This window comes from Microcebus murinus, chromosome 20, assembly GCF_040939455.1.
Source record: "Microcebus murinus isolate Inina chromosome 20, M.murinus_Inina_mat1.0, whole genome shotgun sequence".
NCBI lineage: Eukaryota > Metazoa > Chordata > Mammalia > Primates > Cheirogaleidae > Microcebus > Microcebus murinus.
The window spans coordinates 20,922,195-20,939,315 of record NC_134123.1 but is presented as its reverse complement, the minus strand read 5'-3'; the positions used below and the strand labels follow the sequence as shown (position 1 = coordinate 20,939,315).

General features: G+C 39.4%; 1 protein-coding gene across 6 annotated transcripts in view; it reads right to left on the bottom strand.

Moving 5' to 3' along the window:
- The window catches only part of CYB5B (cytochrome b5 type B), a 42,050-nt gene extending 27,929 nt beyond the window's left edge, over positions 1 to 14,121 (bottom strand). For 4 of the 6 annotated variants that reach the window (XM_075995748.1, XM_075995749.1, XM_012742375.3 and 1 more), the window contains exon 1: positions 13,860 to 14,120. In XM_075995748.1, the coding sequence (XP_075851863.1) occupies positions 13,860 to 14,021 (162 nt within the window). In that variant the 5' untranslated portion in view covers positions 14,022 to 14,120. Of the gene's footprint in view, positions 1 to 13,859 lie in introns of all 6 variants that reach the window. The other 2 variants (XM_012742376.3, XM_075995752.1) reach the window with 1 other exon arrangement.
- Between the last annotated feature and the right edge of the window lie 3,000 nt (positions 14,122 to 17,121).

Sequence of the window (17,121 nt, the reverse complement as noted above, 5' to 3'; positions counted from 1 at the left end):
GATCCAGCAATGCCACGTCTTGGTAAAAATCTAAAGGAACTGAAAAGCAGTGTCTTACAGATATCTGCACACTCATGTTCATAGTATTATACATAACAGCCAATAAACTGCAGCTCCAATGTCCATCATTAATGGATAAACAAATTGTGATGTATATACACACAACGGAATATTATTCAGCCTTAAAAAGAAAAAATGAAATCCTGTTGCATGCTACATGGATGATCCTTGAGGACATTATGCTAAGTGAAATAAGCCAATTACAACGTGACAAATACTGTATCATTCCACTTATATGAGTTATCTGAAGTAGTTAAATTCACAGGAACAGACAGTAGAACGGTGTCTGCGAGGTGCTGGTGAGAGGGGGAAAAGGGACTTGTTTAATGCACATAGTTTCCTTTTTGCACGATAAAAAAGCTCTGGAGAGCTGATTCACAAAATATGAATGAATGTACTTAATACTACTGAACTATACACTTAAAAAATGTTTACGATGGTAGATTTTATGCTGTTTTTACCATTATATATAAAATTTTTTAAAGTAAAATACAATTAAAAATAGAAATGTGTATATATATTTACACACACACTTTTAAGGAATATATCTACATGTTATAAAACTAGGAAAAGGATGAAATAATGAAAGTGGAATTAGAAGTGATGGTTATTTGGGGGGGGACGAGGCAAGAGGCAATAAAGGGTCTAAAGGGTAAAAGACCCATTTGATTAGATCTAGGTTATTTTTCTTTTCTTTCTTTTTTTTTTTTGAGAAAGTGTCTTGCTTTGTTGCCCAGGCTAGAGTGAGTGCCATGGCGTCAGCCTAGCTCACAGCAATCTCAAACTCCTGGGCTCAAGCAATCCTGCTGCCTCAGCCTCCCGAGTAGCTGGGACTACAGGCATGCACCACCATGCCCAGCTAATTTTTTCTATATATATATTAGTTGTCCAATTAATTTCTCTTTATTTATAGTAGAGCTGGGGTCTTGCTCTTGCTCAGGCTGGTTCGAACTCCTAACCTTGAGCAATCCACCCGCCTCGGCCTCCTAGAGTGCTAGGATTACAGGTGTGAGCCACCGCGCCACGGCCCAGATCCAGGTTATTTTTAAGGTCCTAATTTTTGTAGTGAGTTGACAGGTGTTATATTTAAAACAATTAATAACTACATACACTTATATATATGTACATATATAGAAGAAATGTATTACATATGGAGTATATAATGCAAAAAAAGGCATCAGGAATTAGAACAATTACTTAGGGGAAGGAGGGAGGTGTATTATTTGGGAAGGAGCAATTCTAGGGTACTAGCACTATTCTCTTTCTCAAGGTGGATGGTGGTTTCACAAATTTCTGGACTTTAGTGAAAACTTGTTGAATGTCCTTTTAGGCTTGGTGCATTTTTCTGTTACAGTTTTAAAAACTATTTTTTAAAAATCATGCAATTGAGTTTTGTAAGAAGAGATACCTAGGCTGGGTACAGTGGCTCACAGTTATAATGGTAGCACTTTGGGAAGCCAAGGCAGTAGGATTGCCTGAGCTCAGGAGATGGGAAACCAGTTTGAGGAAGAGCAAGACCCTAATCTCCACTAAAAATAGAAAAAAAAAAAAAAAATTAGCCAGGCATGGTGGTGTGTGCCTACAGTCCCAGCTACTCAAAAGGCTGAGGCAGGAGGATAGCTTCAGCCCAGGAGTTGTAGGTTGCAGTGAGCTATGATGATGCCATTGTCCTCTAGCCTGGGAGACATTCCATCTCAAAAAGAAAGAGAAAGAGAGACAGACAGACAGAAAGACAGATCTGAATATACTTACCGATTAGACACAACACAGAGTTCTTCAAAAATATTTAGTTGCAGAACACTTTCTTCAAGCAATATTTTGGACAGAAGCCCAATATACACAATGAAGTAGATGTGATTAAAGTGTACAGCAATCTTCAAGAATCAATTTGAAAATCAGTGACACAGACAAAAGAAGAAATAAGACTAGATTACAAATTAAGTAATACCAGTGGCAGACACAGGGCAGTAGGTTCTGGAAGATGAGTTTAATTTCAGTCGTGCTGGGTCTGAGATAATAACAGGAATTCAAAGTACAAGGGGCTAAGCTCAGTCAGCCAAATCTTCAGAGAGCACACTTATAAATCATCAGTAAACAGAAATGTGCTGCAATAAACTTAATGTAGCTATCAAAATTTAAAACGCACCAGAAGTGGTCAGAGAAGAGAGAAAGAAACTAGGACAATACACAGGGAGTTCCACTCCTTAAACTGATTCAAAGATTATAGGGCTAGTTGTAGGTAAAAGAGTATGTTCCAACATGTTGAAATGGATGGGCCAAGTTTCAGTCTTGGAGCTCAGACTATCAACAGATTTGGTCCAACCAGTTTCTGTCTACAAATAGTGATGAATGAGGCCTTGAGGCTTAGAAGAATACATAGGAGTAAATCTTCATGACATTGGATTAGGCAATGATTTCTTTGAGACATCAAAAACACAAGCAACAAAAGAAAAAACTGAAAAACTCAACTTCATCAAAATTAAAAGCTTTTGTGGCCGGCGGTGGCTCACGGCCTGTAATCCTAGCACTCTGGGAGGCCGAGGCGGGTGGATTGCTCAAGGTCAGGAGTTAGAAACCAGCCTGAGCAAGAGCGAGACCCCGTCTCTACTATAAATAGAAACAAATTAATTGGCCAACTAATATATATAGAAAAAATTAGCCGGGCATGGTGGCGCATGCCTGTAGTCCCAGCTACTCAGGAGGCTGAGGCAGGAGGATTGCTTGAGCCCAGGAGGAGTTTGAGGTTGCTGTGAGCTAGGCTGACGCCATGGCACTCACTCTAGCCTGGGCAACAAAGCGAGACTCTGTCAAAAAAAAAAAAGCTTTTGTGCTTCAAAGAACACTATCAAGAAAGTGAAAACACAACCCACAGAATGGAAGAAAATAAATGCAAATCATGTGTCTGATAAGGAACTCATATCCAGAATATATAAAGCACTCTTAAAACTCAACAGAAAGACAAATAACTCAATTTTTAAAAGGGCATAGGATTTGAATAGACATTTTTCTGAAGAAAATGTACAAATGGAACATGAAAAGATGCTCAATGTCATTCATCATTAAGGAAAAGTCAAAACCACAATGAGATTCCACTTTACACCCACAACAATGGCTATAATCAAAAGATGGACAATCTTTTTGCCAATAACAAGTGTTGGCAAGGATTTAGAGGAATCAGAACCCACATATTGCTGGTGGGAATGAAAAAAATGAAACAGCTGCTATGAAAAATGGTTTGGCAGTTCTTCAAAAAGTTAAACATAGCGTTACAATATGACCCAGCAATTCCACTCCTAAGAATACACTCAAGAGAAATGAAAACATGTATCTACATAAAAACTTGTACACGAATGTTCATAACAGTATTACTATTCATAATGGCCAAAAAGTAGAAACGATCTAATTGTCCTTAATTGATAGATAAATAAAACATCATATATTCATACAATCGAATAAATTAGGGCAGTTAAAAATAATGAAGTACTAATACACCCTACAACATGGATTAACCTTACAAACATTCTAAGCAAAAGCCAGTCACAAAAGGCTACATACTGTATTCTTCTATTTATACAAAGCATCCAGAATGGGCAAATCTGTAGAGACGGAAGATTAGAGGTTGCCTAGAGCTGAGGGGACTGGTAAGGAAAATAAGGAGTGATGGCTAATGGGCATGATGTTTCTTTTTGTTGTGATAAAAAATGTTCTGAAATTAGGTAGTGGTGATGGCCACACAACCTTTTAAATGTACTGAAATCCACTTAATTGTACGCTTTAAAAGATAAATTTTTCATTATAGATATGTAAACCTAGCTTTATCTTTTTTATTGTGGTAAAATATACATAACAAAATTTGCCATTTTAACCATTTTAACTGTATAATTTAGTGACATTACATACCTATAATTAACATAAGGCAAAAATCTGCTTTTGTCTGAATCACAGCAAAACAAAATAAAATGGAAGGATGCAGGAGTTATCTATCCTCAGTAATCTAGACTGATTGTCTATGCCATTAAAATCTCTTGGACAAGCCGGGCATGGTGGCGCATGCCTGTAGTCCCAGCTACTTGGGGAGGCTGAGGCAGGAGGATCGCTTGAGCCCAGGAGTTTGAGGTTGCTGTGAGCTAGGCTGACGCCATGGCACTCACTCTAGCCTGGGCAACAAAGTGAGACTCTGTCTCAAAAAAAAAAAAAAAATCTCTTGGACAGGCCAGGCACGGTGGCTCACACCTGCAGTCCTAGCACTCTGGGAGGCCAAGGCAGGCAGATTGCTCAAGCTCAGGCGTTCGAAACCAGCCTGAGCAAGAGTGAGACCCTGTGTCCACTAAAAATAGAAAGAAATTAATTGGCCAACTAAAAATATACAGAAAAAAAAAATTGCTGGGCATGGTGGTGCATGCCTGTAGTCCCAGCTACTCAGGAGGCTGAGGCAGGATTGCTTGAGCCCAGGAGTTTGAGGTTGCTGTGAGCTAGGCTGATGCCAGGGCACTCTAGCCCAGGCAACAGAGTGAGACTCTGTCTCAAAAAAAAAAAAAGAATAGGGGACTGATGGGCTGAAAAGAGAAGAATGTTAAGAATGACAAACAGTTACAGAATAAAAATCTTGTTGCAAAAAAAATTACAAATCATCTGTGGGTGGAAATTCCACACTGATGTAATAAAATCCCAACAATAGAGAGATACTAGAGACCACCTGACTTGGAAAGTACAATCTAGAAACATTAAGGAAGCTGCAAAATTAGGCCTCGTGATGAAAAGAGGGACCTCTAGCCAAGCATATTACCTCATCAAAATAAAATATGGAGGTTAAAATTTTGGAGAGGACAAAAACTACTTCCTAAAAAAATGGTATGCAAGGCAGAGAAAGATAACAGACCTGGGTAGTGAACAGGAGGAAATGGTGGAGGCCCAAAGGCATTTATTTGCATTGGGACTAGACTGAAGCTGGTAAAACAGAGGTGTTACCTAGGAGAGGCAAACTAGCTGGCTGCCAGGAAGGGTGTAACCTTGGCAAAGTCACCACTGCCCAGGGTCTGAAGGTCAGGTCTGCAGATCCAAACATAACTTGACATCCTCATCCCCACCAGATTAGGACCCACAGCTATAGATTCTCACAACTCCACAGGCACCTTCATGGTATTAATATCTATTTATCACACTGTATTTCTTTATTTATGTGCTTCTTCCCTACCAGACTATAAACTCCATTGGGAACAGACATTTTGGCTGTCTTATTCATAGCTGTTTCAGCACACAGCATGGTGCCTGGAACACAGGGAGCCAGCACTCACTCTGTTCTCAAAAGTGCACACACACACATCTCCACGGCCACACCCAGGCCCACATGCAAAATGAATAAATAAACAAAAGTAGATTCCTCGATCCGGTCACCTCGCCTGGGCAGTGCTAGAGGTTAAATTCCGTCCCATCTTATTTCTAGTCTTTCCAGGACTAACCACTTAAATATGTTAATTCCACTAGCTAGGTAACAATCAAATTGCACTTTCTTTTGATCAATCTAAGAGAAACCCAGTAGGAATTATTAGTCAAACTCTGAAGCTTTCAGGAGATATCCTAGAGCTGGCATTCTCAGTCTTCCTTAAGGCAAGGCCACTCTCTACCTTGTATGACAATTACTTGTGCATAGATCCTCCCTACAAATCCAAGGCATCTAATTTACCTTTAAATCTTTCAAAGCACCTGCCACTTAGCACTCAAAAGATGCTGCAGGGAACACTGTAATTTTGTATTAATAACAAAAATAACCACTAACACTTCCAGAATTATTTAAGCCAGGTAATATGCCATACTAAGTCTTTATATGCATTATTTAAATTAATTGTCATAACCACAATCACCCAGTGATATAATTTTACTTCCATTTTACAGATGGAAAAGGGCCTGTACAGAGCTTACTTGCCCAAGGTTACACAACTATTAAGTGGTAAAGTAGGAAACTGAACCAGACACTTGGATCTCCAAGCCAGCACCCAGCCATTAGAAAAAATGCTTTCAAGTCAATAATAAGAAAACAAACCCAATTTAAAAATGGACAAGACTAAACAGATACCTCACAAAAAGACATATATAAGTGGATAATAAGCCCATGGAAAGATACTGAACATCATTAGTCATCAGGGAAATGCAAATATTAAAACCACAATTATATACCACAACACACCCACTAGAATAGCTAAAAGTAAAATGATAAATACAATGTGTCAATGAAAATGTGAAGAAACTGGAAAATTCATATGGTGCTGGTGGGCATCTAAAATGATGTAAACAGGCCGGGCGTGGTGGCTCACATCTGTAATCCTAGCACTCTGGGAGGCTGAGGGGGGCGGATTGCTCGAGGTCAGGAGTTCAAAACCAGCCTGAGCAAGAGCCAACTAATATATATATAGAAAAAATCAGCCGGACATAGTGGCGCATGCCTGTAGTCCCAGCTGCTCAGGAGGCTGAGGCAGGAGGATCGCTTGAGCCCAGGAGTTTGAGGTTGCTGTGAGCTAGGCTGATGCCACGGCACTCACTCTAGCCTGGGCAACAAAGTGAGACTCTGTCTCAAAAAAAATAAAATAATAAAATAAAATAAAATAAAATGATGTAAACAGTTTGGGAAAGTGTCTGACAGTTGCTTAAAAAGTTAAACAGAGACTAGGCGCGGTGGCTCACACCTGTAATCTTAGCACTCTGAGAGGCTGAGGTGGGAGGATTGCTTAAGGCTAGGAGTTTGAAACCAGCCTGACAAGAGTGAGACCCCATTTCTACTAAAAAGAGAAAGAAATTAATTGGCCAACTAAAAATATATAGAAAAAATTAGCCAGGCATGGTGGTGCATGCCTGTAGTCCCAGCTACTCGGAAGGCTGAGGCAGCAGGATTGCTTGAGCCCAGGAGTTTGAGGTTGCTGTGAGCTAGGCTGACACCATGGCACTCTAGCCCCGGGCAACAGAGTGAGACTCTGTATAAAAAAAAAAAAAAGTTAAACAGACATATGACTGAGCAATGTTACTAGCAATTTTACCACCAGGTATTTACCCAAGAGGAATAAAAACATATGCCCACATAAAGATTTATACATGAAAGTTCAGAGCAGTTTTATTCATAACAGCCAAAACTTGGAAACACGCAAATGTCAATCAACAGGTAAATGGATAAATTTTGGTATATTTATATAATACAATGAAATAAGCAATAAAAAGCTACAAATTACTGGTACATAGAAAAAAAAGACAGATGAATCTTACAGATACATAGAGCAAATGAAACTAGACAGAAGAGTACACCTGTTCTATAGTGTTAGAAATCAAGTTAGCAGTTGTACGGGGACAAATGTAGTTGAAATGTTCTATATAGTCATGTACCATCACGTAATGATAGACCACGTATATGACAGCAGTCCCATAAAATCATAATACAATATTTTTACTGTACCTTTTCTATGTCTGGATATGTTTAGATACACAAATACTTACCATTGTTACAATAGCCTACAGTATTTTTTGTTTTAGACAGTCTTGCTTTGTTGCCCAGGCTAGAGTGAGTGCCGTAGCGTCAGCCTACCTCACAGCAACCTCAAACTCCTGGGCTCAAGCGATCCTACTGCCTCAACCTCCCCAGTAGCTGGGACTATAGGCATGAGCCAACATGCCTGGCTAATTTTTTCTATATATATTAGTTGGCCAATTAATTTCTTTCTATTTATAGTAGAGACAGGGTCTCACTCTTGCTCAGGCTGGTTTCGAACTCCTGACCTCGAGCTATCCGCCTGCCTTGGCCTCCCAGAGTGCTAGGATTACATGGCCGCCTACAGTATTCAGTACAGTAACATGGTGTACAGGTTTGTAGCCTAGGAGCAACAGACTATACCATATAGCCTAGGTGTGTAATAGGCTATACCATCTAGGTTTGTGTGAGTACACTCTAAGATGATACAGTTCTCAGAACATATCCCTGTTGCTAAGGAAGCCATGACAGTATATTGATTGTGATGGTAATTACACAGGTGAGACATTTGTCAAAACTCATTGAACTCTACATTCAAAATCTGTACATTTATGTTATGGTCCATACATTAGATCTCAATAAATTTGACTTAGGGGAAAAAACTGGATGGTAAAATATTGATAAACCCAAATGTTTATCAACAGGAGACTGTGTAAATAAATTATGATGAATACAACAAATACTATGTAACTGTTAGTAAAGAAGGAAGGATTCCAGGTATTAATATGGAAAGACCTCTGAGACACACAGTTCAGTGAATAAAGCAAGGCATACATCACTGTATATAGTATGCTACCTTTTGTGTAAAAAAAGAGAGGGACTACATTCCCTTTTGCTTATATATGCACAAAGAATCTGGAAGGATACACAAACAATGGTAGTTAACTTTAGAAGGCAGTGAAACTGAGCAGAAGGTGGCTTTTCATTACATACTTGGTTTGACCTATTTCAAAAAGGAAAAAAATCACCTAGGTTCCAGAGAAGAGGTCTCTGTTCTTCTAACTTCCCTACATCACATTCCCAATCTTTCCAAATTACATCTAAAATATAAAACAAGGAATCTGTAAAACAGACCTAATTTCATACTCTGCAGCCATGAAAAAAACTGAGGCCAATCCTAAAGTAATGAATGGTTAGTAGAGTCAAACTGCTAGAGTTCAAACCCAACTGTGCCACTTAACTTTATGACTTTGTGAAAGTTCCTTCTCTACTCTTCAGTTTTCTCATCTCTAAAATGGGTTGTTGGGAGGGTTAAAAGAAAATTACATGTAAAGCACTTAGAACAATAAGCACCAAAAAAAATACCATTATTACTATTAAAGTAAATCAACTGATAGATATAATTCAATTAAAGAATACTATGATTCTATTTCTGTATGTATCTATACATATTTACATATACAAGTATAAGCACGGAAGCTGTAGAAGGATTCAAACAAATTCTTGGTATTGAAAGAGTTTTACGTTCTTTCTTCCCCTCTATACTGCTTCCCCTCTAACCTATTCTCAACTCTTCAGCAAAAATATCTACTTGAAAAAGAGATGCTCAACTTATCGTAAATTGAAAATATCTTAAATCAAAAATGCATCTAATACACCTAACCTACCCAACATCATGGCTTAGCCTAGCCTACTTTAAACATGCTCAGAACACTCATATTAGCCCTACAGTTGGACAAAACCATGTAACACAAAGCCTATATAACAAAGTATTAAATATGTAGTTTATTGAAAGTGAAAAACAGAATGGTTGTACAGGTACTCAAAGTATGATTTTTACTGAACATGTATCATTTACCATCATAAAGTCAAAAAACCTTAAGTCAAACCATGGTAAGTTGGAGACCATCTGTAAACTGCTTCAATGTCACCCCTCATCTTAAAACACTTCAGTGGTTTTTTATTACCTTATGGATCAAATCCAAACTAACTACCAGGCCTTGCATGTCCTGGCTCCTGCCTAGCTCTCCTCATTCACTACACTGCAGCCAGAGATTCTTTCAGTCCCACTATTTATTAATATGCCAAATTCTTGCTTGACTGCAAATGCTGCTGGAATGCTCTTTTCTCTATTCTTCCTAAAGCTAATTCATGCTCATCAGCTCAGTTAAAAGTCATCTTCTCGGCCGGGCGCGGTGGCTCACGCCTGTAATCCTAGCTCTTGGGAGGCCGAGGCGGGCGGATTGCTCAAGGTCAGGAGTTCAAAACCAGCCTGAGCAAGAGCGAGACCCCGTCTCTACTATAAATAGAAAGAAATTAATTGGCCAACTGATATATATATATAAAAAAATTAGCCGGGCATGGTGGCGCATGCCTGTAGTCCCAGCTACTCGGGAGGCTGAGGCAGAAGGATCGCTCGAGTCCAGGAGTTTGAGGTTGCTGTGAGCTAGGCTGACGCCACGGCACTCACTCTAGCCTGGACAACAAACCGAGACTCTGTCTCAAAAAAAAAAAAAAAAAAAAAAAAAAAAGTCATCTTCTCAGCGGCTTTTCCCAGATCACTCTTATTGAAGATCTTCCCCTATTTTTCTTTCTCAACTCCTTTTTTCCTTTATAGAAAGTACTAGAATTTAAAATTATTTCATTTGTTTATTTTTGTTTGTTTTGTCTCTCCTAGAATAGTAGCTTCAAGAAGGCTGGACCATATTTATTTTTATACACCATCAGGGCCTAGTTCTATATAGCATTTAACAAATATTTGTTGAATGAAAAAACTATTCCCATCTATAAGACAGGTCCTAAAGTAATATTTCTATTTATGACGACAGTTACTAAAAAACACATATAAAAGTTAAAATATTGCAATGTGTTATTTTATTAAGTTACTCTTTTGAGGAATGGCAATTTATACACAAGTCAATAAATCCCAAATTTTCACTTGTGATACACAGCAAGAAAATAATTTTACACTGCAATCTAGTACACACCATATACATAATGTTATATATAACTAACTGAAACAAAGTTTCACAAAATCATACTTACCCTTGGTAAGGGAAGTGTACTTTGATATTTTCTAGTCTATATCATAAGATATTGTGACCACTTTAACATGATTTTTCTAAACTAGCCAATGGTAGAAAGACAATGATGTGTGTACTATTTTCATTAATGATTTCAAAAGATTAAACTGACAGCACTGATTTCAAAAATGCAAAATTAATCTATTAGGGAAAAAATAATTCAATTATATTACCAATTCTAAATTATCACGTTCAAACTCCAGTATATTCTAACCATAGTCATTAATCAAAAAAATGGTAATCTATAGACACAGGATATTTCAATTAGAATCCCTTTGCTAAGGAGGGGCCCCAGAGTGAGTTCAGATTGGAAAGAGAAGGATTAAAACCTATGTAAACCTTCCCTATCTCATCTAATAGCAACCCAACTCTTGCAGACCAAAAACTTGGGTGTCATCCTTAACTTTTTCTTTCAATCCCCAAATCCAGAGCACTGTTAAATCCTATTGGCTCTACCATCACAACACATCCAAAATCAGAGACTTGTGACTACTCTCACGCCACCATACTGGTCCAAGCCACCATCTCTTGCTTTAATTATTACAAGAGCCTCCTAACTGGACTCTTCAATTCTGCTCTTGTTCTCCTTCAGTCTTTTCTCACCAGTGCAGTCATTATGTCACATCTCATCATTCTTCTGCTCTAATCGTTCCCATCTCAGAACAAAAGCCAAAGTCCTGCTTAAAACCTGCAAAGCCGACCTGGCACCATGGCTCATGCCTGTAATCCTAGCACTCTGGGAGGCTGAGGCGGGAGGACTGATTGAGCTAAGGAGTTTGAGACCAGACTGAGCAAGAGACTCTGTCTCTACTATAAATAGAAGGAAATTAACCAAAACAACTAAAAATAGAAAAACAAAATTAGCCTGGCACAGTGGCGCATACGTGTAGTCCCAGCTATCCAGGAGGCTGAGGCAGAAGAATCGCTTGAGCCCAGGAGTCTGAGGTTGCTATGAGCTGAGCAACAGAGTAAGACTGTCTCAAAAAAAAACAAAAAAAAAACCTGCAAAGCCATACTTGATCTGCCCTCCCCAATCATTCTGATCGCAGCTACTATTTAACCACCATGGCCTCTCTCACTGTTCCCTGAACCACACCAGACATACCCCCATTTCAAGAACTTTGAACTTGTTTCCTCTGCCAGGAATGCTCTTACTGCAGTTATCCACATGGCTAGGTCCTTTACCTTGCTCATGGCTTTTACTCTAGTCATCTACATACAGCCATCTCTGGTCATCATACCTAAAATTTCTACCCCTCATCCTCGCACCCTCACTGCATTCCACAGTCCTCTTCCCTGCATTATTTTTCTTCTTACCATTTACCACTAATACAGTATATATTTTAGTAAATATTTATCTATTCTTATTGTCTTCTTCCTGTGGCATGTAATCTCCATGAGGGTGTAAGTGTGTATTCACTACAATATCCCCAGTACCTAGAATAGTATCTGGCACACAATAAAGGCTTAATAAATACTTGAATAAGTGAATGGAATGAACAAGAAAACACGGATAGAGATTACAGAACAGGTTAAATGAAAATGGCTAACTGCAGGTAAAGATCTATGGCTCAAGCTTCACCAGCCTTGGTGCATCAGTGATGTCTATGGCTATATCAGGATGTGGTAAAACAGGTTAGCCAACTATTACTGGAGAGACTGAATTAATGTTCTCTATAAGCACTCAGTGTTCCTTCCAGGTTCACCATTTATTCTGAATCAATCAAGAAGAAAATTGGGTGAAAGGAAACCACAAATTAAGAACACAATTGCCTACCCTTTATGAACTGTATTTTAACATGGAACTTATTATGAGGCAAACACCAGAGGATTAGATAAGGCTAGAATTTTGAAGTAATGCTACACAGATGAGAGAAATCAAGGGATCTGTCTAAGCCAGATTCTGCCATTAATCAATTCTATAACCGGAATCTCTCTAAACCTATTTCTTGTATCCCTGCTAAAATAAGGACCGTTCCTATAGAAGTCACTATCAACTAGTTGTTTTGAGAATGAAATAGTGGGTAAGCACTTTTAAAAGCATAAAATGCCATACACATACAAATGCGAAAAGTTTCTAAATTGAATTGTTAAACTAAATTGAGTTATTACTGTCCACTAAAAAAATTTACTAACAACAATGCTCTTTTGGGGAAACTAAGTTTTAAAACTTCATAGAATTATGAGTCAGGATGTAGTGAGTTTTCCCTTAGGCCCCAGATTAATAGAAAAAATACTTTACTAGTATATTTGCTTCAGAGAAATGAAATAAAAATAAACTTTTTTCTCAGTTATCATGTTATACTATGCAAATGTTTACAAAGAATTGACTACAAGATTATTAATCTGTTACTCAAAACAGAATGATTCACACACACACACACACAAATCAAGGCTTCAAACTAATCTTTAGTGGTTGCATATAAATAGTTGGCAGGGGGTGGGGAAATGACTGCAAAGGAACAAGGGAACTTTTTAGGGTGATGGAATGCTCTACGTCTGAACATGAATGAATACATTTGTCAAAACTCATCAAAGTGTACATTTTAAATGGGCACAATTTGTTGTATGTAAATTATACCTCAATTAAGTTAAAGTAAATGAAAATGCTTTTCCCCTTAAATTAAAAAAATCACTCACTTGCCGCACGGTCGCAAAGAGAATTTGTGTAACGAGATCTAATACAACAGGGTTGAAGATATAAGAAAGGTGACAGAACCTGAGTCAGTGGCAAAAAAAAGTCAACTTCTGACCTTCTGGCCTAAAACTCAACTCAAATTAGGGGGAAAAAAAAAAAAAAGTAACAGCATAATGGCGGGAGGAAGCGGGGGACCGCAGCTGCTCAAGAAAAAGAAAACCAAAAATGGTATTACTTAAGAAGGCATACTGGGAAAAGCACAGGTTTGTGCACTTCAGGCCTAGATCCAGGTTTGAATCGATCTAGGCCGTTAAGTATGTGACCTTGAGCGTTCTCAACCAGAGCCTCAGTTTCTCTTTCTGCAAAATGGAGAAAATGATGGCTTAGAGTTTAACCTAACACACAGCAAACACTCAATACACAATTAACACACGATTATTATATAAAGTAACAGAATTTGGTGCTGGCTGGAAATGCATGCAGACCTAAGGCCCCCCAGTTTCCCTATCAGAGGGTCGTGGTCCCTTCTGTACGCCTTATCGTCCTCAGCCAGGCCTCACAGCCTTCTTACACACGCTCCACACGGCTTTTTCACCCTTCACCCCAGCGGCTTCCAGGGGCCTCCCACCTCGTTGAGGAAGCGGGTGACATCATAGACTCGCCCGTGGATCACCAGCCATAGTTCCTTCAAGGAGTTGCGCTGCGCCACCTCTTCCAACCGATAGTAGGTGACGGAGGTCTCAACCCCCTGCTCTTTCCCATCGCTGCCGCTAGCTTCCACAGTCGCCATTGGAGCCGAGACACCTCCGCTTACCGGGCTTCCGCGGCTAACTTCCTTGAGGTAGAGCCCGCGCTCAGCCCTCCTCGGCTTCCGTAACCAAGGCCCATAAGGCCTTAGGAGGTTCCTAGTAACAGCCAATCACACTTCCGAATAGTTCCTGGTTCGTTTTCTTTTCACCAATGACGCGAGGAGTTTAGTTCCAAGTCCCGCCCACTCCTCACCCGATCCTAGAAATAAAGGTCTGGTTCGAGGTCCAATTAACCAATCAGAGTCGTCCTGCCCCTCCAACCTCGCAAATCAGATGCCGTGATTTTGGAACGGCGCCTAATAGAGACGTGTGGACACAGGTCTCCTCAGGAGAGAGTCCTCGTCGCTCGGCCTATGGACCTGCGGAGTCCTACAAGAGGGGAGTGAGTCTCCTGTTTCCCGCTTCCCCTCCCATCGCTGTGGATCCCTCCTGAATCATGCAAAGCTCGTTTCCTCCACTTCCTGTGAGCCTTGTATTCCAACCTCAGGTTTACAGCTCTGCTTTTCTACCTCCAGGCTGTAATCTGACAGATCCAGTCTAAGGCTCAGTTTCCTCACCAATAAAATGGGCGGGCATGATAAGCTCTACCTTACAGAGAGGTTTGCATATTTAAATGAAAGTGTCTGTAAAGAGTTTGGTGCGTAGTCATCGCTACGTAAATAATAGGCTGCTACTAGAAAGGCAGGGTGATTGGCCTGAGGGAGCGATTGGGGATAGGGTATAGAGTTCCCCAAGTTTCTACCACTACTCAGAATTTTCTGACGATCAGGCTCTATCCACACTATTTTCGTTTCTGCGAGACCTAAAATAGAATTCACCTCAACTGTCCCCTGCTGGAGGTCCCAGAACTTTGGAATTCCAAATTTGGTTAACATGCAGTGTTGTGAGCTACTTATCTTTAACTTATTTTTAAGACAGATTGGTCTTCCTGGAATGTCATTTTCATCATGTCAGTCCGCAGCCTACCATTCAGGACTCTCCACAATCCATTCGCAACGTCTTTTTAATATTTTCCACCATTTCCTTTCATAAGCCTTGAGCACCAGCCCAGACTCCTAAACCTGCTGGTTTTAAACCCACATCCGTGGACATCCCAGGTGTACCCAGTTAAGATATCCCTTTCCTTCCAATGCCTATTCACCTTTCTTTCTTTCTTTTTTTTTTTTTTTTGAGACAGAGTCTCACTTTGTTGCCCAGGCTAGAGAGTGCTCTGGTTTCAGCCTAGCTCACAGCAACCTCAAACTCCTGGGCTCAAATGATCCTACTGCTTCAGCCTCCCGAGTAGCTGGGACTACAGGCATGCGCCACCATGCCCGATTAATTTTTTCTATATATATTAGCTGGCCAATTAATTTCTTTCTATTTATGGTAGAGACGAGGGTCTCGTTCTTACTCAGGCTGGTTTCAAACTCCTGTCCTTGAGCAATCCGCCCACCTCAGCCTCCCAGACTGCTAGGATTACAAGTGTGATCCACCGCTCCCGGCCCTATTCACCTTTCAATCCCTCTTCAGTTTTGTCCTTCTTCTACTGTTCTGAGTTCCCATGGTTCCATCCTCTTGTAGTACCTAAGCATATACCATTTTAGAAAACCCAATGTATGTGTAAACTTTAATTTTCCATATTTTACCTCCCTAATTAGACTGAAACTATGAGATCAATCTCATATGATTCTTAGGATCCTCCACAAACTCTAGATTCAAATATTTACACTTATTTCAGAGATATTTACTGAATATTTACTGCCACAAGTCCTATGATAGGCTCTGGAAATAAAAAGATAACATAAGAAACAAGATCTCTGAAAGAAAAAAGTTTACCAAATATATATATATGTATTACCAAGTTATCAAATGTTTTATATATATAAAATTTAATGCTGAAATAGAGATTTCTAACAAATGCAATTAAACACAGCTCTCAACACATATTTGTTAAATGAATAATTCACTTGACCCTGGTGCATGAGTCACCTGAGAAGTGTATGTTAAATATGCAGATTCCCAGCCTCACCTCAGAGATTCAGGTCTAGTGCATCCAGCTATACAGCCAGAAATCAACATTTTTAGCAAATATTTTGGTTGATTCTAATGCAAATCTGCAGACAACCTTGGGAAACACTGAAAATTTTTTGAAGCCTATACTAACAGATATGTCTTTATCTTTCATACAATGACTTGATAAAATTATGCATTTCCTTTTTTACCTCCACCTAGGAAAGTGAGTCCAACAGTGTTTTTTAAAGACCTTGAAAAGATCCTCTCAGCAAAGGTGGGGCAGGGTAGGGGGGTGGAGATTGAAAAAATATATTTGGAGTACAGCAAAAGCAGGCGTACCTTTGGAGTGGGGACAGATTTCCAAGACTGGGAAGAGGATAATGGTTGGGGATCCCTGCAGAGCAGGGACCCCATTGGCTTCCTCAAAGGTACTTGCATGGTGATAGGATTCCAAAGGGGAAAGGCTACATGGTGCATGCAGGAAGACTGGACCCAGCTAGCAGACATACTTGAGTCTCAGTGTGGAGACTGTTCACCCTGCAACAGATCTCTCAGGCAGTGACCAATGTAGGCTGAATATAAACCATCTTCCTGATGGTTTGCATTGTGTAAAGAATCCCTGGGAAGGAGAGAAACACCAGTAAATGACAAAACTGAATGTGTTACCATTGTGGTAAGTAGAATGTGTCTCAAAGGGTTTTCCAATTATTTAAATTTTTTTAGAAATTCAAATAGGTAAGTTGCAAGAATGATACAATGAACTCTCTACTTTTAACTTACTCTACTTTTAACTTAGACTTACTAATTGTTGATATTTTGCAATATTTGATTTCTTCCATATGTGCTTTTTTTATCTTTGTTGTTAATAGTGCGGAACACTTTCAGACATCATGACTCTTTACCTCCAAATAATTCTGCATGTATCTTATAAGAATAAAAACATCTTATTATATAACTGCAGTATCATTTTCAAATCCAGGGAATTTAACATTCATACAAAACTATTATCTGGGCCGGGCACGATGGCTCACACTTATAAATCCTAGCACTCTGGGAGGACAAGGCGGGCGGATCACTCAAGGTAAG